The 26202-nt window shown below is 42.5% G+C and overlaps 1 protein-coding gene across 7 annotated transcripts in view; it reads right to left on the minus strand.

Moving 5' to 3' along the window:
• The window catches only part of LOC125885077 (diacylglycerol kinase zeta-like), a 152547-nt gene that overhangs the window by 74429 nt on the left and 51916 nt on the right, over positions 1-26202 (minus strand). For 6 of the 7 annotated variants that reach the window (XR_007448804.1, XM_049570506.1, XM_049570507.1 and 3 more), the window contains 20 exons: positions 26090-26152; positions 23217-23273; positions 23061-23129; positions 22055-22126; positions 21804-21920; positions 20838-20909; positions 20178-20276; positions 19870-19952; positions 19710-19770; positions 19268-19381; positions 18785-18922; positions 18251-18329; positions 18007-18062; positions 15994-16056; positions 13516-13589; positions 10759-10870; positions 10313-10399; positions 10003-10115; positions 9771-9871; positions 1382-1461 (listed from right to left, as the gene is read on the minus strand). Coding sequence is in view for 6 of the 7 variants with exons in the window: in XM_049570506.1 (XP_049426463.1) it covers positions 1382-1461; positions 9771-9871; positions 10003-10115; positions 10313-10399; positions 10759-10870; positions 13516-13589; positions 15994-16056; positions 18007-18062; positions 18251-18329; positions 18785-18922; positions 19268-19381; positions 19710-19770; positions 19870-19952; positions 20178-20276; positions 20838-20909; positions 21804-21920; positions 22055-22126; positions 23061-23129; positions 23217-23273; positions 26090-26152 (1710 nt within the window). In the remaining variant the exon portion in view is untranslated. The remainder of the gene's footprint in view (positions 1-1381; positions 1462-9770; positions 9872-10002; positions 10116-10312; positions 10400-10758; positions 10871-13515; positions 13590-15993; positions 16057-18006; positions 18063-18250; positions 18330-18784; positions 18923-19267; positions 19382-19709; positions 19771-19869; positions 19953-20177; positions 20277-20837; positions 20910-21803; positions 21921-22054; positions 22127-23060; positions 23130-23216; positions 23274-26089; positions 26153-26202) is intronic. The other variant, XM_049570504.1, reaches the window with a different exon arrangement.

Below are 26202 nucleotides of genomic sequence, written 5' to 3' on the forward strand. Positions count from 1 at the left end.
GGTTTGGTAGCTGTAGCGTAAATGATAACTTTGCTACTGACAGATTTTTCTTTCACCCTACAAAAGGGATGCTGCATCCATATATTAATATTTGCCTTCTTCTATTGATATCGCCTTTCCTGTGAGGGATATCTTTTTCAGAACGTGCTGCTTGTTTGTGCTCTGTTAAAGGGGCAGTTTGGAGAAGCAGGCGGGAGTTCAACACCAAAGCTAAAAAATATACTGGGAGTATTTTCCCTGCTTTACCTTTTCTACAGATTACCCATTTCGATTGGCAAGCCATTACCAGCATCAGTTCCCCATCTATGCGTTTGTCAGTGCCACCAGACTCCATTGACAAAAACAGCAATTTTAGCTCACTGAACAAAGGAGCCGTTTCTCTACCGCTGCTTCGATCAGTTCGCTAGTTTGTGTTATTGTTTGACTTTGGTTAATCTGAACTAACTTTTTCAAATGTCAAAGTCACACAATAACACAAACAAACTAACGAACCAAGGCAGTGGTAGTCCAGCAGCTCCTGTGTTCAGCTGTGTTAAATCGCTGTTTTTCTCAATGGAATCTGGCTTTAAAGAGAGCGATATAACGGCTTCATTTTCCCATTGTAAATCATTGTCTGACGTTAAGGTAAAGCAGTGGAAGTATTGTAAATATAGCGTACACTTGAACTGATACTTTTTAGGTGGCTAAAATACATTTTGGTGCTGGCCCCCATCCACAGCAGTACACTGCTTAGCTTCCATGTCAGACTCCAGCCTGCTTCTCCAAACTAGGGGCGTGCCGACCGACATCTACCATCCATAATATACTGTCTATGGATAGGTATCTCATAGAACCAAATTTAAAAAAAAATCTGAACCATCCCTTTAATGCAACATAAAAAGAACTGACTAACTGTTGATCAATGCCTGCAAGATTTTCCAATACAAATTTTGAAGTGGTAGCTGTTAGTTTCCCGTGTGCCTCTGAGCTGAACAAAGACCACATCAACCACAGCATCCAAGTACCAACCTGCGGTCCCAAGCACCTGATGGAGGATTGCACAGAACAGAAGTCCTAGAGAGGAAGATGGGAGCATAGCAGAGCAGAGAAGCAGAGTGGTCTATAGGCTTGACAAACTGCGAGGCAGCGCACTGAAAGTGGGGGCATGCCAGCTGACACCTACTGTATGTAATATGCTGACTGTGGATGAGTACACTGTACAACCCCACTTAAAATCTGAACCATTCCTTTAACTCGACTGAACACACACCTTAATTAGCTTTGATGCAAATTTTAAAAAGACGTTTTCTTCCTCTCTTTTTCATCTTGCTTTGTGACGCTGCCTTTTTCTTTCCATTCAGTGACACACAACCATACCCCCCCACCCCTTTCTCCTCCTTACCTCCTGCAGCCGCTGGATGTGTTCTCTGCAGGTTTCTAAGTCGCTGTCACCAGAAACCACGATCAGTCCCAGAGGAATGGCTGGAGATACAGAGGAACAAGACAATTATCCAACAGCACTTTGATATCTACTTATACAGCGGTGCTCAACTCTGGCCCTCAGGACCCTGTGAGTACTGCTAGTTTTAATTCTGGTCATATAGCAGCGACAGACCTGGGACTCCACATGAATCTAATTAAACATGTAGCATAGACAAGCAGCAGCACGGCGGTTGCTGAGGACCCGAACCTGGAACCACCGACAGAAACTTCTCGACTGATATTTAAACTGGCTATGCTCAGTTATTTAGGGTACAAAGATGGGAGAATATATGCTGTAAATTATACTGATGTGTTTGCTGAGAGCATCCTCTTTGTGACAGAGAGTAACAGCTTACAGGGAAGGTCAGAACGGGAGCTGTTTAAAGTCCTCCAGAGCAAATTACAAGCCAAGGGGGATTTAATGTTGTGTGTTAAGGGGTTGTGGTGTAGCTTTGGAGCCACATGTCAGGATGTCAGGGCTGTGTTCACCACAGATATACCACCTGGGGACCAGAATAACTGTGACTGGACTGTATGGGTTGCTTGTGTCAAGACACACTAATCAGTCCCCTATACACAGAGGTGGTGCTATAGAGTTGCAGGGCTTTATAAACATTAACTGCATTAACATGTCAGTTTCAATCATTTACTGTCTGTGTGGCTGATCTCGTCCCCTGCTAAGAGCGTTAGGAGCTCCCATACCTCATTGTTTTCCCAATTTGTGGACAATTTCAGCAGCTTTTAGTTTTCTTTGAGTTAGCTGCTAACTGCTATCAGTTACGTCACACCTGGGGCTGGGTTAAATTAAAATTAATCTAAACCGACATTCAGAACCTCTTACCGATGTATTCTTGCCCGTGTCGGTAATTTTATTTTTGCTTTTTAAATTCCGTCTTTCCCTTCTTTGTGTGTTCATGTTCTGTCCCCTTGAAAATGAACTACTGGGGCACCCGATGCCTCAGTGCATGGGGACTCAGTGGGCCCTATGTATGGGGGCAGTGTCCTTACCGAGGCGGCCCTTTGCTGCATGTCGTCCCCTCTCTCTCACCCCTTTTCACGCTTAATACTGTCCTACCAACTAAAGGCAAAAAGCCCCCCCAAAAAAATAACTTTCAAAAATGTACTACTGCATGTGTAGTCACGTGACTCCGCCTGTCCAGTCCGCAACCTGGGAGCAATTTGGAGGTGAACTCAAACGCAGAGCCAACAGAGCAACTTAGAGAAATTTGAGTCCTTTGTTAGGACACATTTTGGCTTTTGTGAAGACGACGAAATCAAATGTAAAAACTGCAGAAAAAATGTTTCAGCAACCAAAGGTAATACCACCAATCTGTTTCAGCACGTGGCGCACAATCATGTTATCGAACATGAACAGTTTATGGCTAAAAATGGAGGTCATATTTGTACAGGTGTCGCTGCACAACAGAACAATGCACCACCACTCAAGAGTCTGATGAATCGTCCTGCAGGTCTTTTGCAGTCAGACAGGGGCTTTGATTTGCCTTTCTAATAATCCTATGAGCAGCTCTTTCTGAAAGTTGTCCCTTGTTGGGACAAGGTTTCAGGAGACAGAGTTTTTATAAAGCTTTGAAATTTGCATCACCTGGCCTTTCCTAATGATGACTGTGGACAAGCCAGAGTCCCAACAAGCTAATTAAGGTCTGAGACCCTGGTAAAAGTTGTCTGAGAGCTCAAATGTCTTGGGGTGCCCAAACTTTTGCATGTTGCTCCTTTCCTTGTTTTCACTCTACAATTGTACAAAACCAAATAATACAATAATCTTTTAATAAGCTTATATTTAACTTCATGCCTTTTGGAGATCAGTTCATCTTCTACTCACTTATCTATTCACAGCAAACAAAGTCTAACCCAAGCTTTCGCATGCCACTGCATATTGATGCATAAAAGGCACAAGTCGGTGCATAGAAATTCACCAGAAAGCATAAAATTAAGCGTTTGATGCTCAGAATTTTCTGGCAGAGGACAGCCAAACCCTCGATTCATATGTGTCGATTCTAAACCTACACCCTTGGCTCTGTATCACAGTGAATAAAAGAACATAGACACATAGACTGTGCAGCAGTTGTCTTCTATTCAGTGATGAAACAAAGACCAATTGGAAGTTACTTCAAAGTAACCCTGGTTCTATAAACGCGTGTATAGCCCACTGTTGATCAATATCAAGAAGAAAATATGAAAGACTATAATTAAAGCATGATACAGACTAATCATGTGTGACACGTTTGTCTCATGTTGAGATGGTGAAGCCCAGTATTTAAGAACGACATCAATATTGGACATCTCCACAAATGACAGTTTATACCCAGTGCCAGAACTCCGTGCCAAGTTAACGTTGATGTTTTTATGTCCTTAAATGAGCCTGACCAAGCTGGCTCGTCATCAGTAAGCCGACATAGGTCGTTGAAACAAGACTGCTCCCTGAGGCAGCGCAGGCCAACCGCCAGCTGCACCAACACAACACTGCTGGCTGAACATCACACAGCTCGTTGTGCTGAAAGAGCTGTCAAACCCAGCGAGGAGCTCCTGAACCCACACACACACACACACACACCTCTCATTGATACTAAATGTCTCAGTGTGGAAGACAAAGACAGCAGTGGGAGCAAGCAGTAGTAACTTCACTATGAGAAGCTGTGTCTCAAACCGGATTCTTCTGTACTTGCTGTTTTGACTGCGTAAATCATTCACACTAAGAAGTATGGCAAAATGCAGTGTACTACATGTCTACGTACGGTGCATGTAAAATTATACAAGGTACAACTCCAGTGAAATGTGATCCCATCAGCTCCTTTAACTTGCTCACTATAATTTAGTCCTTTTGTGCATCTTCTTACATTGTTGGCTGCTGCTTTATAATCGTCCACGTTTCCGGATGGTTCTGTTAATCCATGGTTTCTGGGTGTGGGATTAATTAACTGTCCACAAATCTCAACCCCTCCAAGACAGCCAAATGGTCGCTACTCCTGAACACGAGCAGCGCCTTTCTGCAGCTACCTCTGAACGGCGTACAGCAGTGATCCACAGCAGGAACAGGACAACACCGCATATTCCCAACATCACGCCAGTCCTTACTCACCGTAAATCTCCTCTCCTTTCACCACAGTCCTAGTTCCCAGTTGAGTTCCTCATCCTGATAGTTGACTCACAGCTACACGCCACCACCATCCAAAGCCAGCCAAAGAAAAACACTACCAAGACTTGCAGAATACATATAATAGCATAAATTCAGCCCAATTTAGTGAAGCAGACAAGAGGCAACTGGAAGCGACCGCGTCTACGTCATCATACTATAACAGTCAAATTGTGAAAGGTGAAACATTGGACACTTCTCACACTCAATGGCCACTTAGTGGTGCCCAAATGAAGCTTTATGAACCACCAGTTGTATTTGCTGAACCCACTAGATGGCGCTCTTGGTGTAATGAAAAAGGCTCAAGGGATGGCAATGCAGTTTGGTTTCATCAAGTAATGGCCAAATGAAGCTTCATGAACCATTGTTTTGTGGGTCCACTCTGGCACTCTTTGTTCAACAAAGAGTTGAAACCAAACTGCATTGTCATCCCTTGAGCCTTTTTCATTACACCAAGAGCGCCATCTAGAGGGTTCAGCAAATGCAACTGGTGCTTCATGAAGGTTCGTTTGGACATCACTAGTCACCATGTTGCCTACGTAGTGAAAGGGCTGGACCAAAAACACATCCAACTTGTGACATGTCAGCCCATTTTTGACACTAACGTTACAATCTAGGGGCGTAGTTACGTTTGGTGTATTGCATGTTAAATTGTCTTCTTCACTGTAAAAGTTTCTGTATTAAATTTGTGGTCAGATGCTTGACAAGCTGCAACTATTCGCAAGATGCAGCAGCTATTATTATCTCGGTATCAGCCATGGATATTCATAATGTGCCGTGAAAGCACGTTCTAAACTGATAATAAACAGATACAGAAGAAGACAAGCGAGCAAACAAGCAGATATAACAAGCATATATTTTGGCAAGTAGCAATCATTGTCATAGGTTGTAGGGATGCACCAATCCGATATGTGGAGCGAATATTGGCTCCGATATCATCAAAATAGTGGGATCGAGTATCGGAAAATGCAACCTATACCTGAGGCGATCCTTTCACTTTAAATCTATTGCGACATGAGCTACGTCATACGTCATGGAGCGAAGGAGAGAATCTGCTGTGTGGAGGTATTTCACACTGTTTCAACTGCTGTTGCACAATTGTTTATTTTTGTTAACAATAAATAGTTCATCATTGCATTAATCTGTTTCATCTTGTTTCATTTTATCTAAGGAAAGAACTGTGTAGTCATCAGCGCCTGATGCCTCTAGACTTTTCTGTTCTACATGTAGATGTACATGTATATAACTTTTAAGGTCAACCATGGTATCGGATCGGTATCGGCTGATACTCAAAGCCACAGCATCGGAATCGGTATCGGAACTGAAAAAGCTGGATCTGTGCATCTCTGACAGGTTGGCAATTTACTGTCAGAAGAAAAGCTGTCAAATCTTATGACTGTCATTTCCGGAAAGTTTGGGTTCAGGGCAAGGGTTAGGGTTAAAGTTCTGGGTTGGGTTTAGGGTTGATGATGTCTGATTTGAGGCAACACTGTCCTCTCAGAATTTGCGCACTACGCAACTAAGTTCATAGAGTACACAGTGTACTACAAGTAAGTACACTAACAAAAGTTAGTTAGTTACATTCTCACTCTGACCTCATCACAAAATCAAAGTTTGGTCATGGACTTTCAATGTCGAGAAATGATGTGGCATTTCAACATAAACACACCTCATTCATACAACAACGCAAATTGACATTTTTTAGTCCTTTATCGCCTTTGTCCAAATGCACATGGTTGGGTTTAGGAAAAAAACTATCAGAGTTCAGTTTTACAATTTTATGGGGTGTGAACAGCGGCCTCCTGGATGAAAGTCGGTGTTTGTTGGACCCATCCACCACCCCTCTCATCAACCCTACTTAGACTTCTGCCGCCTTGTTGTCCCGCTGTGTTACCCTCTGACACTGCCAGGTGCAGTTTAACATAACAGCAACAGGCTGCATATCATGCTCATGTGAAAGGATGGCTTTCTTCGTCGGTTCTGACGCCAGAAGTCACTGAACAACTTCTGGCTTACAATGACTCTGGAGTGAGCCTGTCCACTTTTTATAATTCATTACTCTTCAGACATTCCATGACAGGAAGAGAGCAGAGAGGTTTATTATCAAAGTGCATGTTGAAACAATCACCACACCAAACACTGATTCAAATTCCAGCTACTGCATTCATTTTCATCGACTCTCCTTCAGCATGTGCTTTTTTTTCTTAACTGACCTTTTCAAGTGGCAGCCAAGTAGAAATTAATTGGTTGTTGTGTATGGTGATGCACTGTTTTGTAATGACAGCTCATAGAAATACAAGCACAGTTCAGGATTTTGGTACAAGACGACACGACTTGGAAAATGTAAATTGGACCGAGCAATTTCCAGACACACTGTATATATTAGAGCTGAGACAACAACTTGATTATTTGATTAGTCAATTAGTCGCGCAGCAGAAAATTAATTGCCAACCATTTTAATGACTGATTAATTAGGTCACAGAAAGCCAGATATTCCCCGGTTCCAACTCATCACATGTGAGGGTGTAGAGTTTCTTTTTTTGTGTGTGTTTTACATCGTTATTAACAGAGTAGCTTTGGGTTTGAGACAAGTGTTAGAAAAGTGCATTAAAACAGTGTATTTACATATGTATTGAGGGAATGGTTGGGCTGATAACGCACTCAAGAAGCCTTGTTTTGTTTGCAGTGTTTTATTTCAAAGCAAGTAGTGTGATAAGAAATTGAACTTGGTGGAATAAATCAGTTGAAAGACTTGAACAGAATTTAAAAAATAGCAGAAGCTCTCTGAGGCCCCTCTCACCCCTTGATGGCTCAGAATTCATCTCTAAATGCAATAAAATTTAATTAAAAAATCGCGGCTCAAAAAAAAGAAAGAAAGGAGACTGACTTTGTAGAAAAAGCAAAAAAAAAAATTTTAAATTCAAAGGTGCATGAGAGAGACATGGATCAAGAGTGGAAGGGTGGCCCACGGACACTGCTGATGCATAGTGCCCAGAATTCGGTGCTACACCCCTGTTCCTATTCATACCAGCCGCGACGACGTCGCAACAGTATTTGATCGGAATTTTGAATCAACTCTCAGACAATAGCTCTCACATAATGTCATACAGAACCTGCACGGATGATACGTGTGCAGTTCTGAAAGGTCATCCAAATCTTTATTACACAAATCTATATTCAATCCATGTTCAGGATGGAACACGGGGCGACAGAGAGAGATGATATAACAGCAGTGCCTCGGAGTACGGAGCATATTTTTACCCATCTCCCCCCAAGTGTGACACATCCACAAGTTGAGACCAGTGATTGATTTGCATAATGAGAAAACAACTCAAACTTCAGAGAGCGAGAACAAAGGACGAGGTATGAGAATTATGAAAATGATCCAGAACTGATAGAAATAATACTTTGGGATTGAACTGGAAAAACATGTGATTATGAGTTATTAATAGTCTCACGTGTGTGCAGTTAGTACATACAAATCATGTGCAAAACACAGAAACAAAAAGAAACATGTCACATCCACACCAATATAAATAGAGTTTTATAAAGTGTGCTGTTTACTATATGTAAAAGGTAACAGCGCCACCCTGTGTCCAAACTCTGAACTGGCATGAACTTACTGACTGCATTCAAGTGTGTGTTTGTGTGCAGCACAGCCAGCTGAGTGTAACTGTTCCTAATGAGAGAGACACACAGACAGAGCTTTCCCTCTCCATGTTCCCGAAACATAAGTGCCGCTCACTGTCTGTGTGTGCAGCATGTTCTGTACACACGGCAGAGATGAAGAGTGGCTGTGATGTAGGATGAAGAGTCAGCTGACAGTGATCTCGTTGACCTTCACATCAGAGCTCCACCTTCAAAATCATCAAGCAGGTTTATTCCCACTTGAGCCTGAAGATGCTGCCGTCACTCAGGTCCACCAACCTGCAGCTTCTTGACCCTATGTAACTCCTTGGTAGACATTTTGTCTACATACTGACGGGAAACGGGTGGAAATGTGATCTTATGTAACCACTTCGTCTCCAGAAAAAATAGGGATTTAAAGCTGGTGTAGACAGTTTTATTTTGATAACATAGTGTATTTTAATTTGAGTGGATTGAGGGAAACTGGCTCTGTTTCCAGGCTTTAGAAAATCTAGCCTGTGACAGGAGACTGTGACCAATCACAGGTCATTTCAGAGAGAAGGTGTTCCTATAAAAATGTAGATGTGTGTGCAATCTAGCATTGGCAACACTACACTGCCAAGCAACCTAAAAACAGGGACGGACCTATTAAAACAAGAGTCTAAAAGAGAGTCTGACAAGAAACGAACAAAACGTGTCAATATCGGTGAAGCGTTTCAGAGATGGAGAGAAAATGCTAACGTTAGCGAGAGCCTCGAGCCCAGTGTGTCCTCCACCTCACTCCCTGCAGCTACAGACACGGCTCCGTACTGACTTTTCCACTGCTCTTGCTTGGTCGCACCTTTTTTTTTGCTGCAAAAACAACCAGTGTTTCCACCGGTAACATTCTCTCGTAATAGTAGTCACAGGGAGTGAAGGGAGTGAGATGACACCTAAACACAGCAGTAAATGTGACCAGGTTATCACAACCCAGTGAGGATACAAACATTTAAACACCAGACACCAGACTAAACTCCAGGGCAAGCTTTCTAATCCACCCAAACTCCCCACTGGATCAGCAAACTTTCTGTTGCTGCCTTGACACAGGGGTTTGCACTGGCCAAAGGGTTGCCTTTTCTAGATTTCCCCCTTCCCCAGCTTTAAATTTTAATTTTTTCTTTGTTTGCTAATGATTCCCTCGTCATTCCTTCACACAACACACAACTTCATTTGATTGTTTGATCTGCAAATCATCCGAGGTACAGTCAAAGCTGGACGAGATGATTAAAACTAATATTCGCCAATATTTTTCAACCTACACACATGTCCTCATTTTTGTGTTCTGAATATTACACCAGCTGAAGGCCATAACTCCCACACACTTTGTCCAACTCTATCAAATATTGGTACATATATTCCCCTGTGTGTGTCCACAAATATGCTGCGTGGAAAGATACGTCTGTTTTTTACTTATTTTGATTATATTTGCAAATCTTTTTGGCTATAGACGATAATGGATGTATATATGGATGCAGGTGTGTGTGTCCCTTACATGCTTGCCGTAGTTTGTCCTTGTCATAGTGTAGAGCCTCGTAGTCGGTCATGCTGATCCTGCTGACCCTGATCCTCAGCCTCTCTGGGACTGGCTGCTGACTGTGACACAAACAGGACCAGACAGCTTTTAACAGAAGTCGTTATTACAAGGTGTCAGAATGCTGTGCACCGTGGCCACAGGGCTGGAGAAAGCTACTGGCTGAGGTCGTGTTTAACTGTGTGTGACTTACTCATTGAGGTGTGGCAGCGACGTCCGCCGTTTGGTTTTCTGCACCATGTTTGCCTGGTTTCTGAGGCTGATGTGGATGACAGAGGGAGCCAGTCTGCACGGTTCACCGTCCACCTGACAACAATACAGATCAATCACAGAAGCAGGTTATTACCCAGACTACTTCCGTGCACGTTTAGCTGCATCAAGAGTACAAGAATGTGGTTATTACTGGGCAGCTGCTCATTGTGAAGAATCTGGACGACTGGTTCTATAAACATGCTTGGAGTTCATTGCAGCAGTACAGTAAGGTGTGTATGTACAGTCTGTACCTGTACTGGGAGAGGCTTTGTAGTGGTGAGGGTCACTTCTCTGCACTGGTTCAACCTTTCGCCATGACCTCCAACCTGCAGCGTAGCCTACACACACACACACGTACATTTCACTTCGTAACTCGTGATGGCAGAGCTGTACTGTCTGTATGTATCGTGACTTTTTAAGAGTCCGGCATCCTCTTGAATTGGATTGAATACACCTTATTTTGAACATTTTTTTAGCAACGCCAGATCGTTTTGTTTATTCCTCATGAGAACATGTGAGGAATGAACAGGAACTGCTTCCTGTACCTTTCATCACAAATAGTACTACACTGTGCGTCATGGTTGACACCCCAGGAAAGATTATTTTTATACTCATTTTAATAAAGTGAGACACTCTGCTGGCTGCTGGTCTCCCTGCCCTGGTTACCATGGCTACCACAACACAATGAGCTACATACCAGTGAGGTCATGGTGAATCCAATAACCTCAATGTATCCATCATCATGGCGTTGAGGCTCAAAGTCGTGATGGTCACTGGGGTTTCCCCAAGGTGTAGTGCCGGCACAGTATCTGAGGAACACAGCACACACACACACACACACACACACACACCACGTTGTCATGACCATCACTTCTGTCAGAGACATTCAGGTCAAGAAACTGAAAATTTATTTAAAAAAAAAAAAAGGTCATATAGTTGGAGTTGATGGTAAATCCACACATGATGAAGATTCTGCAGGAAGCACATTAGAACCCCCGAAACAACAGAGCCACAGCAATCCGAAATCCTGAACCTATGCAACATACATGCTGCAATTCCCTTTGAAGGCTGGCAAAGCCCCTCTCAGCTGAGATACAGCTCAAACAGAATATCTCTCATAATCATGCAGTACGACACTGATAGAATCCCGATTCAAAGGAACTCCTCTGAACTAAATGTGCCTCACCTATGTGACACAGCTGAAGGTCATTCGTGTCACCAATTCAGTATCTGACCAAATGTCTTCACTTGTGTTTTTGAGTTATGACCTTTAATAATAACCAGGAAAGTGTTTTTGCCGAAATCTTTAATGTCACAGTGATGTTGACCTTCGAGCTTTTGGACATAATATCTCACCACTTCATTATTACATCCTATTAGACATTTGTGTGAAATTCGGATTCCATGTTTTAATCAGTCTATCATGGAGTCCAGATGGATGTTTGTGCCAAACTTGAGGAAATTCCCTCAAGGCATTGTTGAGATATTGTGTTCAAGAGAATGAGAAGGATGCAAGGTCTCAGTGACTTTAACCTTTGACCAACAAATACAAATCAGTTCATCACTGAGTCAAAGGAGATGTTTGTGCCAAATTTGAAAAAGTTCTCTCAAGGTGTTCTTGCGATATCATGTTCCTGAGAGCGGAACGGACAGATACCAATATCACAATGCCACCAGACATAGCTGTTGCTGATGCAAACCCATAAAAAACACATTATCCCTTAATTTGTATTATTAAAGTTAGGCTAATATTTAAAATAATCAAAATTATTTTCCAAGGGTTTCCTCCGCATGTTTGTGTGTACAGAAAACTAGGGCCAAAAAAACGTCATTGTAACATCCTAAATTTTGGGGTTCATGTATAACAAAGTTGATATGACTCTAGAATGTGTGTCTGCCAACTCTGCGAGAAGTTTTGTGGTTATTAACTTCTGTTTTAGTACGCAACTATGACGAAGCGTGAGTGTTGTTTAATAAAGTTTAACTTATTTTTACTCTGATGTCTTGAGCCCTGGTCAAACTCTCTGGTGGATTGTCTGAATGGATTGTAAGACACTCGTATTTAATGTCTAAAGTCAGGCTGTGCTTCTTTAGAAAAAATCTGAACACTAGAAGAGATACTAACTGAAAGAAGTCAAAGGGCCCTATTTAGATGGTCTAAAACACAGAGCGCCAGGTGTGCGGTGCATGGGTGTGTCCCAGCCAGTCCCAGTAAAAGGGTTGGACTTACTCTGTGAATTAGTCATGGGTGTGTTTTGGGCGTATCATTCAATAAGCCAATCAGAGTGTCACCTCTCATTCCCTCTAAAAGAGGCGTGATTGGAGCGCATGGCAGAGAGCTAGTTAGATGGCGGGCCTACCAACTAGAAAGAGTGAGCGTTTTACAGCTGAGAAGACGGATCTCCTCGTGCGGGAGGTGAAGACCCGTCAGAACCAGATCTACGGGGACAGGAGACAGGCACCCAAGCTCCCCGAGGTAAAGCAGGCGTGGGATCACTAATACAAGAAAGATCTTACGAAATATCTGTGGACTATTATTCAAACCTGTTTACATCATATAACAGAGCACAGCTGTCAGGACTGCCGCGGAGCTCCCCAAGGTGCTGATCCTGCAGCTAGGACCTGTTCAGCGTTTTCTCCCCCACCCACGTTTGTTAATTGTTTTCACACGTTTCCTAGAGCTGTGTTCTGCCTCTTATTTGCATGTGTGTCCTCTCTACACTCAGATAACGATATAATAATATAATATAATGTAGCCCAGTATAACATGTTAAAATAAATGCAATGTGTGGGCTTTGGTTTAAAATCAAAAAAATCATTGAATGGTCAGATAATTTCACAATTTCATTTGTCATTATTACAAATTATGATGATCATTATTACTGCGATTAGATCATTCTGATTAATGACTGACCATTAAGACGTGTTTCTGATAAATATTTTAATGTGCACAATAATAACCTTTCACATTGTAATCATATTTTTATTTGTTATCTTTTGCACATGCTCCGTGTGTGTCTGAGCAGAGTGCACGCGTGTTGTGCACCCACCTAGAGATGCATAACTTGTTTAACAGCGAAATACTGCGCCGTTGACGTTAGACCAGGTTTTTGTTGGTCACTGGCGCATTTGCTTTTTACGTCATCTAACTAGCAACGTACCATGACTGCGCCTGACCACTCCTCATTTTTAGACCAACACACCCAGAGAAGCGCAAGGTCATTTGTTAGTGAGCCGACGAGGGCGCAGGGCGTGAAAATGACAACTGCGCTTGCATCTAAATAGCAATGACACTTGCGACATGGATTATGCGCCCTCCGCTGTCCGCTTTAGACCATCTAAAAAGGGCCCAAAGTCAACCACTGAACACAAAGTTCAGTACAAGTACAAAGGTCTATTAGCTGTAGACATAATAAAGTAGTATCAGTAACAGTAATCGTGTTAGTTATATTACCTGGGGATGTTGAGAAAGACCAGACACTGCAGCTTCAAGTCCTGAACCTTTGATGTTAAATCTGTCCCGTCACACTGGAGAAAGACGAAGAGAGACTTGAGTTTTAATCTCCTTCATTTAAACTAGTTACCTAGTAAGGGCGCTGAAGGGCACGCAACCCCCCGAACCCCTTCATCCAACCTTTGTATGAAATCTGCGAGAGAACCAGACCTTTGCTAACAAGTGGTTTATGGTCAAAAAAGTCCCATCCCAGTTCCTACTGACCCAGCCCTCCAAGCCTGGGTACATACCGAACACCTCCAGCCCCTCTCTGCTCCACTTTAGTCCTCCCAGTAGCTGTGGGACCTCCAACTCCTTCCAAACCCCACACAACAAACCCCCACTGTTACTCAAGTTTACTTTCGCTGATGACACCCTTTGATAAATCTGAAATGGACCCACCACTGCCTGAAGGTCCTGTTCATATTAACCAGCACTGACACATCATGCCTTAAAATCCAACTCCGGTCACACCCCACCTCAGGCCTTCCTATGTAAAAAGGCTAACAGAGGCTCAGTGGCAAGAGCACATACTTGCACTGACAATGGAAAGTCTTGCTGAATCCTACCTCCCCAAAGACACTGGTCTACATAGTTCCCCGGAGACCTGAACCAGACATGAGGCCCTGGCAGAGAGTTTCTTGAACCCAGCAATGAACCGCTCCCTGAACCCAAATGCATGTAAAGCCTTAAAGATGTGTTCAAGGCCTTGTCCTGAAAATAAGGAGCCCGAAGATGATGCTAAAAGATGCTGTCATAAGTTGTCATACATTGAACAACCTCTTACACAGTAAGCCTGATGACAAAGTAGAATTGTCTCTAGGTGTCTCCTCAACTGATCTACAAGGCTCTTGGAAAAATAAAATCAACACAAATCATTTAGATCCCCTTTCTTTGGCTGCAATGTCAAGACTTTTCTGCATCAAGTAGCAGCCACCCTACATAAAGGCACTCACGCATCGCCTCATACCAGTCTAGGTCCAGTACTGATCAGAAGCTTTCATAAAAATCTGCTGGCAGCCCTTCCACCCCTGGATAACATCAATCTGCACAGCTACCTTGGAGCACTTTCTCCTGGAGAATGGGCTTTGGGTTTTTTGCTCCTCAAGTTGTTCTTTGACTGCTTGTACGATACCCTCCAAGATTTGTATTGCTTTTGATGCTCCTATTGGTACCATGACTAATGATGTGGGTTCCCCTGCAGCAAACCCAAAGTCTACCTCATCTGCAACATCACTGTGTTTCTTACAAATAAATAACACTAAAACTAGAGTGCAGAATAATTTTGCATATAAATGGATGAATTCACGCAATGCTGATTAAGCTTATCAACACCAAGGAAAGCTTGGTATATCGGAATGCTAGTGTTAGGAGTTTGTTGCAACTTAACAGTCTGAAATAAAGATTTCTTTTAAAAAAAGACAGGCCGGGATAGACCATGGTGATGGAGCAGCAACTAGGAGTATGGTGGAAGCAATGGCTGAATATCCTGGGAAGTATCCAACAAAAGTTTCTGGAGTGGATGCTCCAGATGTCTCCCCTTCTGTTCATAAGAAGGTATGTTGAGTAGTGGTCAGAAACGTGTTTTTGCCTAGCATTATGATGTCACAGTAAAGCTGACCGTTAACCTTTTGGAAATGTAACATCATTACTTCATCATTATATCCTATTAGACGTTTGTGTGAAATTTTGTCATAGATAGCCAATGAATTCTTGAGATATGGCCAAAAACATGATTTGTGAGGTCACAGTGACCTTGCCCTTTAACCTTCAACCACCAAATTGTAATCAATTGATCATTGAGTCCAAGTGGACATTTGTGCCAAAAGAAGATATTGAAATTTGAAGAAATCACTCAAGGTGTTTTTGACATATCACATTCATGAGAATAGGACAGATGCAAGGTCACTCTGGCCTTGACCTTTGTGGACGTTTGTGCCAAATTTGAAGAAATTGCTCAATGTGTTCTTCGGATATCGTGTTCATGAGAATGGGACAGACGGTCAGACAGCACAGAGACATGAAAAGACTTGAAGAGAGCACGCCCGAGGAGAGATGCAGCAGGCTCACCTTAAGGCAGACAGTATACGCATGCATCAACAGTGTTTGTGTAATTACTCTCACTGCCAGAGGGGGGGGGAGACAAAATTTCTGCACTCCAGCTTTAACATTTTTCTCTTTTACATAATCCACTAACACTCCTGTTTTTTTCCTGCTCTCTGCTGTCATTTATGCTGAGTGACCCAATGCTTAAATCCTCCGTAAGACAAGAGGAGAAGAAAAACAGAGAAAGAGAGACAACCACAAGCCCAGCAGGCCACTGTTAAACTCCAGGCACACTCAATACGAGAGAGAGACAGACAGATAGAGGGAGACAGAGAGTGAGACAGACTCTGTATTGTATACAAATGACTGACTGCTTGATTGACAGCTACTCACCACCACTTTGATGTGCTTAGACAGGTCTTTGGAGCTTCCCATCAGGAAATCTGAGAACGCTGTCTGTATGAGAGACACAGATGGACAGACAGAGAGACAGACAGACAGGTAAGCAGGATTGTCTCAGAGGAGTTCACTGTGCAACCCACAACAGGATGGAGCTACCTCCTGCTGCCCCCGGCAGTCAGAGAAAGTGTTCAATCCTCATCACTGCAAAGTTGTTTTCTCTCACCACACTTCAACACAGCAGCCTGACCTCAGTAACCTCATGTTCGCCACAGAAAAGGACCTGAGGGCCAACATCGGATGTTTATGACACAGCAGCAGGTGTGACCTCAGACCTCAAACTATATTACTTCAAAGAACAACAGAAGGCCCAGGAACATTTCAGCTGTTATGACCAACCATATTAACAATTGATGTATATTTTAAGCCAAATGAATCGATACAAATGTCTTTAATAGTTTCTGTGATCAAAACTGATTAAACTGTTTGTTCATCAACATGCTCATTGTCTAATTCCTCCCAAGAAAAATATCTGTGACGGCTTTTCAGACATAAATTTTCCATAGATTTCAGCAATCTGGCATTGTCATAAGGCTGCTATGTGCATGTGCTTGGCCCAGCACACTGTCACCAAAAAATGACCACATACATCGACTGTGAAAGCAGCTTATTAGACCCATGCTTACATTTATTGTAAGGCAGCACCCTCTAGTGGCCGTAGTAACTGTTACTGGAGCAGAAGAGAAAGTGGCATAAAAAGCATAGGCATAAAAGCGCCAGTTGTCGCATTGTTGTATAACAAATATTGAAGAAACCGCCACAGTGGTGGGCAGTTAGAGGTGGACTGGTCAAAAAAACGCAGGACTTCCACCCAGGAGTGTCATTTCCTATAGATTCTTTACAATAAAAGTCCGATGTTATTTTGCTTTGTAAAAACTTTACACGAAACAGTAAGATAAAGCAGATATCTAAAGTAAAAACAGGACGCAGGAGAGAAACTCCAAACCACAGCGATTCGGTTAGAAGCTACAAAAATACTGAGAGCCAAACACACAGAGACTTTTAAAAATGCCTTTCTCTCTGGTCTCCTGCAGACAGAGGTGAAGAAAGTCTTGCAACACACAGGGCTTGTTTAAGGGGAAGAAGTGGGGTCTGCTATGGTCGCTTGAGGGCGGGTGGCCCGGCTTTTGAACCTACTCTGGAGAAGGTCCATGTCTGGTGAAGCGTGTCTAAACCGATAATAGAAACACAAATTGGCGCAGCATGGCTTGAGTTGACGTGGCCGCAAATGACAGCAGAAAAGACCCATAAATGTATCTGCAAATGTAGGTGGGGCATGGATTACCAGAGGGAAATAAGGAGTAAAACAAAGTTGAATGAACATGATTCTCAACTCACCAACTCAGACTCCCAAAAACCATTTAAGCTAAGCCCTACAATAGAGGAACATTTTTCATTTTCGTGACAGTGATGAACATATTGATGAAATTATTTAATTTGACAAGCAGTTGAAATACTGGGACTGGATGACAATTATTCGCAGAGCAAATGAAGCGTCCTGCTGCTCAGGGTAAAATAATGATAATTGCTCTTAGTGTTTGAGAACTGCAACAGTGTTTCTGAAAACAGGTTGAAAAAAAACAGACAAAATAGTGTCTTAAAGTGTGCAAATAATAAAATAATACAGAACAAAGACAACAACTAATCCCTCTGTGTAAATGGACACAGCACAGCTGGTGGCCGCTCACAGTAAACAGTGACTAACGTTTGCATTCATTACTGAAACTCCTCTGCTGCATGTGCCGGCCTCCTGCTGCGATGCTTTGTGACCTCGAGACATTTAATAACGTAACTACCAACAACAAAATCTGCCCACACACTCAAATATTTCACCTAAACGTCTCTTCCGAACATATTACATTATCTGGTCTTGAACACAACGTTAAGTGAAGACTGAACAGTAGAGAAACATTAACACACTGATGTTAAACATGGAGGTGCACTCACCCCAGCATAGAACATCTTATTCCTAAAACGACTGTTAAACTTCTCTGGGTTGGCCTCTGAAACAGTGACACATAGAGACAGGAAATCAACACAAGATTTAACATATATGGAGCAAATTTAATGGCAAAGCAAAGTGTTCATAAATTACTAATGTTGCAGTGCACATTAATATTGATGTGAGCTTCTTACACAGTATATTGTGTGATAACACTTGTCATTGTTCTGTGTATTAATATGAACGTACCTCTTGACTCGTGGAACTCTAGAGTCACATGGGCGTCAAATCCAAGACTGAAGTAATTGTTGAAAACATCTAGAGGAAGCTGAGAGAGCATATGCACAAACATGAACCCACAACAGTCACATTCGAGGCAGTGCTAGACCAGCATTACTCTTTAACAATTGGTCTATCTCTGTTTTATTGGATGTAAAGTGACGGTCTCGCTCAATACTGGACCCATTTCACGGTGGCTAAACTTGCATCAGCACTTCACACCATTGTCCTTTTTCCAGCCTCGCCACACCCGAAATGAAATGCACTTTTGACATCTCGACACCTTTCTTCACCGCAAAGAGTGTTGCCGTGTCTCATGTGTGATGAAGAATAGATGAGGAAAGACTCGTTGTTGAGGTCAAGAAATGTCCCAAGCTAAAGGACCCACAATCCCGTCATCATAAAGACAATGGCCGAAAAGATACTTCCCAGTGAGTTTCAGAATCCAGCTCAGAGTGTCTGGATATGATACATTAATTTGCTAGTGTGTGTATGTGCACTGACCTTATCAGTTTGTTGTTCGTCCAGTTCAGCCCCTGCGCTTTGGTTTGGTTCAACCTGCAGGTTCCATCTGTCTAGCTGGACGACAGCTCCATCCTCAACATGGGACAGGATCTTGGACAGAGGTTCGTCTGTATAGCCCTGGAAACAGATTTTAACTTTGAGGTGACGAAATCACTTCAGGAAAAAAGGTGCTGAAACAGATGGTATTCCATTTTGAGGAAACTCTGCTGAGATTATATAGATGGTGTGAACCATCTGTATGTTAGTTTGGACTTAATCCAAGCTCACACACAGATTAGTGACAAATGAAAGGAAGAAACTGAGCAAACGCAGACACTTCAGTACAGCATATGAGGGCTCACTGAATATTGAACTAGGAATGAGCCGGCAGTTGCTCAGATTGCCAAAAGCATGTAATTGAACTATCTGTATTTACCCACACAGTTTAGATGTACAAATGTGTCTGTCAGTGTTTGTGCTCACCCCTCCCCAGTTAAGGGTCCTGGCAAGGTCATTTCCTGTCCCAAGTGGTAACACGGCAACCGGAGGTTGAGGGTTTAATGCAAGTTCATCGAGACAGGACAGGATCCAGCCCACCTGGTTTCACACGGACAGACATGCAGTTACAGAGACAAGGATGTGTGCCTCCAACCAACCATCCATCCATCACTCTTGAACAGGAAGTTTTGGTATCCCTCAGAAAAGACGCCTCAGCTGGATACCCAATTCACATTTGCGGTGCTCCTCAGGGTTTGATTCTTGGTCACCTTCTGTTTTTCAGTTCTACATTACCACTGGCTCATATTATCAGATAACATCATACATTTTTATGCTGATGACATAACCATACACTACTCCTTATATCCAGACAATATTAGTGGAATATCTTTTTTAAAATCAGAGTTTGCATGTGTGTGGTCCTCACCGTGCCGTCTCCTCCACAGGCCAGGATCCTCAGGTTATGGACTTTACGATACAGCTCCAGGCTACAAGATTGACTCTGGTTATTGATTGATCTAGCCAAACAAGTCTGACAGTACCAGTAGATGTTCACTATTGATAGTCTGTGTTTTAGAGAGACCTACCCTTCCTTTGGTCCTCCCTGGCTCAGGTCAAACACCTGTCTGGGGTTCAGATACCACATGAAGGACTGCAGGATCTTGGTGCCCTGTAAGAAAGAAAAACCAATGGACGTTTGGAGATAGATAGATAGATAGATAGATAGATAGATAGATAGATAGATAGATAGATAGATAGATAGATAGATAGATAGATAGATAGATAGATAGATAGATAGTAAGACACTGACTAAACTGGATGACATGTCGATGGTTTACCAACTAATTCACTTGATTGAGCCACTTGTTGGGCTGACTGTGTTGCTCATGAATACCTGGTTTCCTCCACTCTTGGGGTTGACAAACACCAGCAGTGGTTTCATCAGTGGTGAAGGAATGGGTCTGATTATAAATGGCTTCCACTGTCGTCCTTCCTGTCAAAGAAGAAGATGAACTACTCAGATCCTCCATAACAGATTTGTCCAAGACGGCACTTATCTAAGGCTGGTGTTCCTAAACATTTAAGACATATTACCTTTTCGGTAGTTCTCTGAAGACTTTCTTTGGCAAAAACAAACACAAATTTACCACAAATCATGTCCCTAAGACATACCTTAAATCTGGTTCTATCCTTAAATGGTATGTTTTAACCTGGACCCTATTTTCCGATCGTTAAACCCCCCAGACTGCATTTAGAAAAAGAGCAATTCTAGTGTGTATAGAGCCGACATATTTTCACATCTAACTGGGTGAATTAAGGGTTTATTTCAACCAAAACAGAGCTGGTGATTGTTGGAGGAGTGGAAAGATGAACCAAGATGGCTTTTGTGAGTTTGGGTCTGGTGGGTTTGCTGATACGGATTTCGGGGCTGTTTCTGTTTAAACAAAAAGTATCTTACTCTTTAGCAAAAAGGTCTGTGTCTATAGGGATCCTTTCCGGAGATGGCACAGACAGAGATAGTGATAGATTTTTCCTCTGCAAGCTAAGAACTGACCTCTGCTCCTTTCTTGCTGCTTTTCCTCTTGAATGATGTTCTCTTCTTCTTCTTACTCGACTTCATAGATGACTGTGAGAGACACAAACCAGAGTCAGACCAACGCAGGTTGATCTCACGGAGAGCAGAAAGGAAGATATGAAGCAGCTTGTTCTCACAATGAAGGAAAGGCTGGTTTCCTTCATGAGTCATAAGGGATGAAAAAGTGTATCCTATATGAAAATACTGGAAGAGTGAACTCTTAACATACAAATACCATATATTCAGGAAAAGCCTTCGAACACCCTTGAGCTGTTATATCAGTAAAAACAGACAAACCATTCAATAGAACAGAGTGGTTGTAATCTGTTTGCTGCTCCTTAAAAGTTTGCTTCAGTGAACGTTTCACCTCATGGATCCATCTTCTGTGTACTAACCGCAGGGTGAGTGTCTGCACTAATGATACGCCATCTGATCATTTTGCACCGTCTCTCGGAACTCATCAAAGTTGCCCTCAATGTCCCCTTTTATTTGCAGTAACCCTGTTCCTCCCTTTTATTCCATGGAGCTTTCCGGGAGGGTATAGATTTTCAGGTATCTCTTTACACAGATCTCTGGTTACAAGCTGAATCTTAAGAAAATAAGTCGTTTTCCCTTTAGCAAAACTGCAACACAGCTGCAGCAGTCAAACCTGCCTTTCTACATAAGCACAATCAGGGTTCAGATATCTTGGGGTTAGCATTTCTTGCAAACTTCTCAAACAGAGTCAGACTGTCAGACATGGAATAACCTCCATTTGACTCAAACTGCAGAATTAGTGTCGTAAAATGGATTATTTTACCGAAGTTAAATGGCTATTTGAGCTCATGTATGTTCTGACACTTACTTGTTTTATTATTTTCGGTGTAGAGTCATAGATTGTTTGGAGTGGGCAGGTGGTGACTGAATAAAATTGCTTTAGGAAAAAAAAAGATTGACAGTAGTGACCTGATGGCGTCGGACTCGGATGATCCATGTGGGCGGAACTATAAGGGCAGCATGAGCTCCTATTGGACAAGCCTCTTCAATTTGCTGCAGCATGAAGCAGGACACCTTGTTGTGGTACTAAAGAGGGAAATACAGCAATATTAGACATGTATTTATTGAGCACTCTATAATATAACGCTGTACAAAAGATGTCAGCTTAAATTAAGTCTGTCTTGTTCCGGCATGTAACTCCATTTTCCAGACATACTCACAGCCTGCTTGCACCAGGAGCAGCTGATGGCCACAATCTCCTTACTGTGGAAAGTAAACTTCTGCTGGAAGCCCTGCACAGAACAACAGGAGTAGAAATTATAGGTGTAGACATAGTTGTAGCTGTTGCTGTCAGGGTTGGAAATTAACTTTTTTATCCACCTACAACTGTGGCTAGTGGATTCTAAGATCTACCAGCCACTCAATTAGGGATTAGCATTGGGTTTTTTTTAGTCTGAGTGGGCGGAAGTTCGCTGCATAGATCAGCCTCTCATTGGGCGGAACGAGCCACCCGCTGAAGTCCCGCCCTACCACCTCCGGTTGTGTAGCAGTTTTCAACACGTCCTTTACTAACTTTTGCGGTGTTTGATCTTGCAGGGATGTAGCCATGGTTCTCGTCCTGTAAGCGATATTTTTGTGGCCGTGTTACACCAAAACCTGTTTCCCCTGGCAATATTTTTGCGAGTGCACCGTTGCTGGCACCGCCAAGAATGACTGTGATTGGTTGAAAGAAATAAAAAAAAAAAAACCAGGGTGTTTTTTTCTTCAATCTTAAAGTGAGAGTCGGCACAGCCAGGCCTTTCTTTTCTTGAGAAAGTTCTGGTGAGGGAGACTAGGGTTTTTTTGGTTGGTGGGTAAAGCAGATCTAGCAGCTACTTGCATATTTTACCACCATTTGGCTGGTCACTGGTGCTAATTTCCAACCGTGGTTTGGTTGTAGTAAAAATTCAGTTTTTCAGTAAGTACATTTTGTTTTGATGGTTTTAAGTCTGTTTTATGCTAGCAAAAGTTAGCATAAGCATTATCACAGTTAACCATAAATGCTAACCAAGATAGCAGCAAGAGTTCGGCTAAGAAGCTACTTCACTTCTGTCTCGTAATGGTGGCTACATCCATTATTTTACAAATTAAATGTATATGAGGAGCTTTTAGGATTAGTTTTTAAGATTTAAACGGTTCTAATTAATTATTGGTCAATAGAACAATACTACTGAAATTACCACTCACCTTCCCACATTGTTTACATTTTCCTTCTTGCCGCCTTCGATGCACCCAGTGATGACGCACCACGATGGGCTGAACACACAAAATACACAAATCGTCATTTTCCGAACCTAAATTAAATAGCCAGAAAGAGAGGAGAAAGAAATTTCCAGAACTCACCTCTCGGATGTTCCTCGAGCCTGATTCTCTGAAAGATGGTTTACACCTAAAGTTAATCTGGTAGGAGAGCAGAGGGAAAAAAGATAGAAAGAGAAGTAGAAACATAGGTGATGATTAGGCTCTGCTGCACAAAGTAAACTGGACACTGTTAGAGGTTTTAGGAGAAAGCACGGAGCTCCAGAACAGACAGCTGCAGAGTCTTGATTGGAATGGTTTCCAGTGATCACGTTGGCAGGTTAAACATGTTTTAGGAGGAGGAAACGGTTTTGCCAAAGAGGTTTAGACGTGTGACTTTGTAGCGGTGAAAGTGGGGAGGCACCATGATTCCCCTGTAGTGAAGTGGTGCACAGAAGAAAAGGAAAAACCAGGGACACCCTGACCAGAGAAGGGACACCACAGGATACCGCGGTTGCCAGGTGGAACTCTTTTTAAGGGGTATGGAACAGGTCATGGCATCCTGACGAACTGTTCGGGTTCATTAACACTTCTGCTTGTTCCTACGAATCACGACTCAGCCTTGCATAAGGATCAGTTGGTCCAATTAGAAGTTGAATTTGTTTTGGTTGACTTCTTAAGTCCAAGTCAGACCCATTAATGACCATATAATAGTGGACCAGCTTTTCACCCTTGGAGGGGTCATGGGAGTTTGCCCATCCAGTCTACATTAGTTTTGTGGACTTTGACAAGCTTATGACCACGTCCAATGGGAAGTCATTTGGGCGGTACCAGGGCCATTGCTACAAGCTATCCAGTTCTTGTATAACCAAAGTGAGAGCTGTTTTCATGAACTCGGCACAAAGTCAAACACATTTTCAGTGGAAGTTGGCTTCCGCCAGGGTTGTCCCTTGTTGGGGATTCTGTTTGTGAAATTCATGGACAGGAAAAGATGTGCTCATGGCATGTTAAGTACTTTCTACTAACAATTCCTTCAATGCAATGTGTCATATTTTATGGATGTGATAATTACAGATGATTCATAAATAAAATTCGACTAATGAAGGAGTGAGGAAGAGATTTCTAACTCGGTCAGGAGTTGCAATCTCTCCCATGTACGACCACCTGTAGTCATGTGACTGATGTTCCATTCCCCATACTAATGGCAAACTCTGTCTGATGATAAAGAGTGTCTCAGTGACAAGTCCTGATCCCTCTTTGCTGTTACCTCCATCCCTGCTGTTTCGGAAAATGGCTTTAGTATCATATCAGTTCGGAATCAACAAGGCCAACCCTTCAAACCTGTCTGATTTATCATACCACTTTGATCAAAGAAGGAAATGAGATGAAGAGACTGAAGATTCTTTGGGATTTAAGGGAAAGAAAATGACCCCTCCATGGTGCAAGAACAAAAGTGGAAGTTTGCAAAGGGTGTGTGTCTGACCTGGATTAGATACCAATGCAGTTCACTCAATTAAAGGTCCAGTGTGTCGGATTTAGGGGGATATATCGGCAGAAATGGAATATATTAAAATAAGCATGTTTTCTTTAGTGTATAATCATCTGAAACTAAGAACTTTCATATTTTCGTTGGGTCCTCATCTATGGAGATTGCCATGTTGCGCCACGATGTTTCTACAGTAGCCCAGAATAGGAAGGGGCCATTCACATTTCAGCGTCATCCACCTTAGTTAGAAGCCCCTCCATGACAAGCACCGTCAGGAAAAGACAATGTTTTTAAATGTAAAAATGTTTTATTCTGTGTTTTTTGTTCTAATTGAAATCCCAAAGTCTGTTTATTTGTTGAGTAAGAAACCTCAAATAAGTCAGTTCAAGGAAAAAAACCTCCTGTCTGGATCAGAAAAACAATAAGCACAGATAAAAGATACGTCAGATAAAAGCCTTTTTTTAAGAACATTATGATGTCACAGTGAAGTTGACCTTTGACCTTTTGGATATATAGTGTCACCACTTTACAATTTGATCCTATTAGACATTTGTGCGAAATTCTGTCATAAGTAGTGTATGAATTCTTGAGTTTAGACCAAAAACAGGTTTCATGAGGTCACAGTGACCTTGACCTTTTGACCATCAACCACCAAATTATAATTCATTCTTAACATCACGGGAAATTCCCTCAAGTTTTTCTATTGCGTTCACAAGAATGAAACTGATGCAAGCTCACAGTGACTTTGACCAACAAAATCTAATCAGTTCATCAGTCCAGGTGGACGTTATTGCTTAATTTGGGGAAATTCCCTCAAGGCTTCCTTTTGATATCACATTCACCAGAACAAGACAGATGCAAGGTCACAGCGACCTTGACCTTTGACCACAGAAAATCAAATCAGTTTATTGCTGCGTCCAAGTGGACAGTTGCCCAAATTTTGAGGAAATTACCTAAAGGTGTTCTTTGAGATATCCGTGGCCACAGTGACCTTGACCTAGGAGCACCAAAATTTACGGTTTTAATCTCCTGGTCTGGTTGTTTTGGAGAGGAAGAGACTTCTATGAATAATTCAGCTCCTGGCAAAAACCTCCTGAACAATGAACACTGACGAACTTCTAACTGGTAGAAGTTTCATCTGGTTGTGTAATCCTCACCACTTGAGGCCACTACATCCCCCTAAATTTTACACCCTGGACCTTTAAATTGGATGATACACAAACCTGCTCGCCTTTAGAGAATGCATGCTCTATCTGTGTTTGCTATGTACTGTAGAGATTTTATTTGAGAGGCCGCCCCCCCATGCATTTGCCCCCACCTACAGAGATTCTCCACATAAATTCTCATCCCGAGGGAAACACTGATGTGCACTGGTTTCTTTCTGAATAACGACAGTGAGGTCCAGACACCACCTTAGGCCTGTGTGTTTCTGTCAGATTGAGGGTCACAGACGAGGAGAGAAGAGAGACAGAAGGAGTTTGGTGTATCTCACTCTAAAGTTGGGGTCATTGAGGGGCAGGGTGGCATCCAACAGAATGGCTCTAGAGCTGGGAAACTGAAAGTTAGACAGGGGGAACAGTTAAAGACAAGCTGCCTGCACTGTGC

The sequence above is a fragment of the Epinephelus fuscoguttatus genome, linkage group LG24 (assembly GCF_011397635.1).
Source record: "Epinephelus fuscoguttatus linkage group LG24, E.fuscoguttatus.final_Chr_v1".
NCBI classification, from domain to species: Eukaryota; Metazoa; Chordata; class Actinopteri; order Perciformes; family Serranidae; genus Epinephelus; species Epinephelus fuscoguttatus.